Consider the following 4,778-nt stretch of genomic DNA (forward strand, 5'->3'; position numbering starts at 1 on the left):
GGCTGGGCCATGATTCGCAGAATTGTGTGGTTGGCCTCCATTTTGTGATTGTAATTTTATGTTAAAGAGGATTAGGGTGGGATTGTAACACCACCTTTACCCAGGTCACATCCCTGACCCAATGTAAAGGGAGTTTCCCTGGGGTGTGGCCTGCACTATCTTTTATCTCTCAAGAGATAAAAGGAAAGGGAAGCAAGCGGAGAATGGGGGACCTCATACCATCAAGACAGCAGTGCCGGGAGCAGAGGGCGTCCTTTGGACCGGGGTCCCTGCACAGACAAGCTCCTAGTCCGAGGGAACACTGATGAGAAGGCCAAGACAGAGAAAGGCTTCCCCTGGAGCTGAAGCCCTGAATTTGGACTTCTAGCCTACTTTACTGTGAAGAAATAAACTTCTCTTTGTTAAAACCATCCACTTGTGGTGTTTCTGTTATAGCAGCACAAGATGACTAAGACGGGGCCCAGAATCAGAGTAGTGGTCGGTCAGCCAGGGAGCTTGACTGAAGGCATCTCAGGACTCAGTCTCCAGAGCAAGGTCAGGGGTTGGTGGCTTCATCCTGGATTCTCTGTGATAGGCACTGTTCTCTGAGAAATTGCTGCTTTCCTCTCGTTTCCTTAAAGCCCCCCAAGTAGTGATCTCAAAAGAATTCATGTTTTAGAGACTTGGGACCCTAAATCATAGACTGCCCTCTGGGCTGGGCCTGAATGGGCTGGGTCCCACCGTGGGCTGTAGAGACTTGCCTAAGTGGACAGACTGTAGACCACAGTGGCCAGGTCCTCTTGCAAGTGCCGTGAGTCTGGAGAGTCTCTTGTTGTTGTGTGCCGTCAAGCCGATTCCGACTCAGAGCCACCCTATAGGACAGAGCAGAAGCGCCCCAGAGGGTTTTCTAGGCTGTGAGCTTTACCAAACGTATCACCAGGTCTTCCCTCCTGCATAGCAGCGGGTGGGTTTGAACCGCTAACCAACCTTTCAGTTAACAGTTGAGTGCTTAACCATTCTGCACCAGGGCTCCTGAGAGTCTCTTAGACCCAGCAAATTGGAAGAAAATGCTGCGTTTCAAAGGTCTGCAGACCACAGGTCATCTGAGAATGTGCCTTACTCATTCTTTTCCTCCCGGAGGAACTTACGCAGGGTAAACAATGTTGTCCCTGGGTGCTCACTTGCCAAGGATTTGTGGAATTCTTGAAGTTTGGCTTCCTAGGCCAAAATTGCTGTTGTATTTTCGTTTTTAGATCAGTGGTCAAATTAGTCACTTTTGTTGTTGTAGCTAGAATTTGCCTTGCTATGTCTCATGCCTCTGAATATTGAATATTTGTCCTCTTCCCTTTGTTGTTTGTCTTTCAAAATTTAGGAGTATACGACTTATTCAAAAACGATTGCTGTGTATGGGTTCTTCTTTGAGATAAAGGGAATCAAACATGATGCCACCTCTTATAGTTTTTACATGCAGGTAAGACGAACAGAACACAAGAAAGGTATGTCTCTAAAAGACTCTTCGATTCAGAGTCAATTAACATTGAATTAATAGTGACTGATTAATCATTAATTAATGATTAATATGGACTATGTTGTAAGCCAGGTGATGTCATTTAATTCTTGCAACAACCTTGGCAGGTAGGTATTGTTAACCCATTTAACAGAGGAGGATCTCAAAGTTGAGTCTTCATGTTCAGATGGCCTCTAATTGGTAAAACGGGTTAAATCCTGGTCTTCTGACTTTACATCAGGGGCTCAGTTCCTCTTCAATTCATATCTGATGGGTGATGCTCTACAGATGGTCATTCTTCCATGGGGGTGGTGGGTAGTGCCAGACAGGTGGGAAAGGGAATGCTCTTGCTCAGAGTATCAAAGTAGTGCAGTGGGCAGGATGCCGGAGCAAGAGTCAGTAGGGTGGGGGACTTCGCCTCGATGCGACTGCGGAACTTCAGGAGGGGCAGGAGAGTGTCCTGTCAAAGAGTAGAGAGTCTGTAGTCCAAGTACCTGCCGAGCTGTATGACCTTGGTAAGTTCTACGGGCTTCACTGTGTCTGTTTCTTCACCTTTAAGATGGTGAAGGTAATAGAACCTACCTCACTGGGTTGTTATGAGTTTAAAGTATTGATTTATGCAAAGGGCTTGGAACAGGGCCTCACACATAAAACATTGTATGTGTTAGTGGTGATGATGCGGAGGAGGAGGAGGATGGGGATGAGGATGGTAATGACAATGGACTTCTGCGTTCCACTTAGGATTTGCTTAGAAGTTTCTCTTCTCTAAGACTGCACGCTCCTTGAGAAACCATATCTGATTCAGTAACCTTGGTGTTACCACTGCCAAGCACGGTCCCTGGAATGTAAAACCAAAACCAAACCCATTGCTGTCGAGTTAATTCCGACTCATAGTGACCCTGTAGGGAACATACGGGAGCTTTGAGGCTGACTGACCAGCTGACTGGATGAATGAATGGATGCATGAATGAAGAAACCTGAGTTTTAGTCCCAGCTTTGCCACTTCCTCGCTACACGCCCTTGGGCAAGTCACCTTGCTTCCTTGGGCCCTAGTTCTTGGTCTTCAGTGACTTAGGCATTCTATAAATTTCCCTACACAATGGATTTTACTGGAGAGAAGAGACGAATTATCTAATAACCTGTATCAAAATACTCACATGAATACTATCGGTTTTTAAATTGGGGCAAACCTTCCAATTCAAGACAGCTTGACTTAATGGCATTTTTCTGGATAAGCCAAACCCTAGTCCATCAGCCAGTAGTTTGTGTACGGTGAGGGCTCAAGTATCAATTGGCAGCTGTGACCCCAGGAAATGGCGCCATTTGGGAGGTGCTCTCTTGCTGTCTGCACACATTACATGTGAGGGTCTCCGTGCCAGGGACCAGGTTTCGCCCCTTTGGATCACCCGGGTCACAGTTCCACCTGAGGGGATCACTCTCTTTGCAGAGAATAAAGCACACAGACTTGAAATTCCCCTCCACGGTCTGGGAGCACAGCCCAGTGAGCCTGAGAGCGGAACGCTTGATGAAGTACGAAATCAGAGCCCACACCCTGGTGGACGGCAAGTGGCAGGAGTTCAGGACCAACCAGATCACGCAGAAGTTTGGCTTCGTCAAGCCGTCCTGCAAAAGCCACGTAAGTGTTGTCTTTCTCTTTTGTCTTCTTTTCTCTCTTATTCCCATTTCACTCTTTCTCTTCCTCTCCCCCCTTTCTTGGGATCACTGGCTTTAAATCACCAGTGACGTACACAGGGAGCTCGCTCAGTTTCTTAAGGATTATCACATCTCCAAAGAATGATAAAACCTTCTAGACTGAAAAGCTGGGGCCACTAATAATTATAACCCAAATAGACTGCCTGATTTGGGTCACTCCAGATCCATTTTGGAAATGTCAAAGGAATCCAGAATGCGCCAAAGAGCTGAAGTTTGTCGTTTTAGGAAGAACTCTTTGAGCTGTGAATTCTAGGAGATCCAAGGGGCTGGCTCGCTGCCCTGGAAGCAGTAAGACTTGTCTTAAGCCAGTGAGTAATGATCAGCTGTGCTGCACACGAAAACCACCTGGGGCCTTTAAGAATTCCCCAGGTCTGAGCGCCACCCACATCGTGCGACCAGATACTCTGTGGGTGGGGCCAGGTATCAGGAGTTTTAAAAGCTTCCCAGGTTATTTTCTGTGGTGTTAGAGATCAGAAGAGCAGTGACTTCTGTGGAGGCTCAGGGGAGGCTGGCTATTGGCCAGGAGAGAACACGAAGGAGATTTTGGAAGGTGTTGAAGTGTTCTTTACTTTGATCAGAGTGGTGGCCACACAGGCGTGCTTGTTTTGTGAAAACACGTCAAGCCGTAACGTTTATTGAATTAAGTTATATTTAAATTATTTTTAAAGTTCATTTTTCAAGAAACCTCCTGCCCACCACCACCACGATGGTTCTAACGTGCAGCCAGAGCTGAGAACCAGCACCTTACACAATTGTTAGGTCTTCCCCTCCCACTTCCGGAGGGCAATTGTGTGCATCCTAACGATGCCATATGCTTTGCTTTGTTTCCTCTTTCAGGCCTTGAAAATCCAAACAGTGGGCATCCCAATCTATGCAAGTTTTGCGTTCATTTTCCCAGTGTCTTGAGAATATCCAGAAGGATCTATGAGATTTTTTTTTTCTTCTACCGGTCTCCATAAAAGAAAATAAAATGACATTAAAGGAAACCCTCAAGTGTTCAGTTGAGTGTCCTGGTTAGCAATGGTCTCATTATAACTTTGTTCCACATTGGTATCATTTGGGGATCAGAAGTGCCAGAACCGTGAGTCCTTTTCCCGTCAATGACCCCAGAGCACCCTGAGTCCAGGCCTAACTTCTTGCAGTCTCAGGGTGCAGTGGGAGGGGCCATCAGCAGCGACATACCCTAACTGGGGTCCCCTTTCCATGATGCATTTCTGCCTGCTACACAGCACATCATACCTGACAATTGTCCCTGGCAGCTTGGGCTCAGCCTGAACAAGAGCTGAAGTAGGAAAGGAAGGACGCAGTGAAGGTACAGAGTGACTTCTCTTATTTAACATCCTGCCTCCTTGAACGCAACTTTATAGTTTGGTGGAAATGAGGTGGAGAGCCTTTCTCCCCACTTGTGTATTAGTTTTCTGTTGCTGCATAACAAAGTACCATTTATGATCTCCCAGTTGTCATGGGTCTGGAGTCTAGGCATGGGTAGACCGAACCTCTAACTTTTCGGTTAGCAACCAAGTGCATTAACCATTTACACCACCCAAGGGCTAGTTCTATTCTGATACACATGGGGTTG

The 4,778-nt window shown here is 46.7% G+C and overlaps 1 protein-coding gene across 1 annotated transcript in view; it reads left to right on the forward strand.

The window, feature by feature from the left end:
- The window catches only part of BTBD16 (BTB domain containing 16), a 66,389-nt gene extending 62,284 nt beyond the window's left edge, over nt 1-4,105 (forward strand). Inside the window, exons 13-15 of the mRNA XM_004374913.2 lie at nt 1,352-1,450; nt 2,934-3,122; nt 4,037-4,105. Of these exons, the coding sequence (XP_004374970.1) occupies nt 1,352-1,450; nt 2,934-3,122; nt 4,037-4,105 (357 nt within the window). The remainder of the gene's footprint in view (nt 1-1,351; nt 1,451-2,933; nt 3,123-4,036) is intronic.
- Nucleotides 4,106-4,778: the final 673 nt, after the last annotated feature.

Source organism: Trichechus manatus, unplaced genomic scaffold (genome assembly GCF_000243295.1).
Source record: "Trichechus manatus latirostris isolate Lorelei unplaced genomic scaffold, TriManLat1.0 scaffold00031, whole genome shotgun sequence".
NCBI classification, from domain to species: domain Eukaryota; kingdom Metazoa; phylum Chordata; class Mammalia; order Sirenia; family Trichechidae; genus Trichechus; species Trichechus manatus.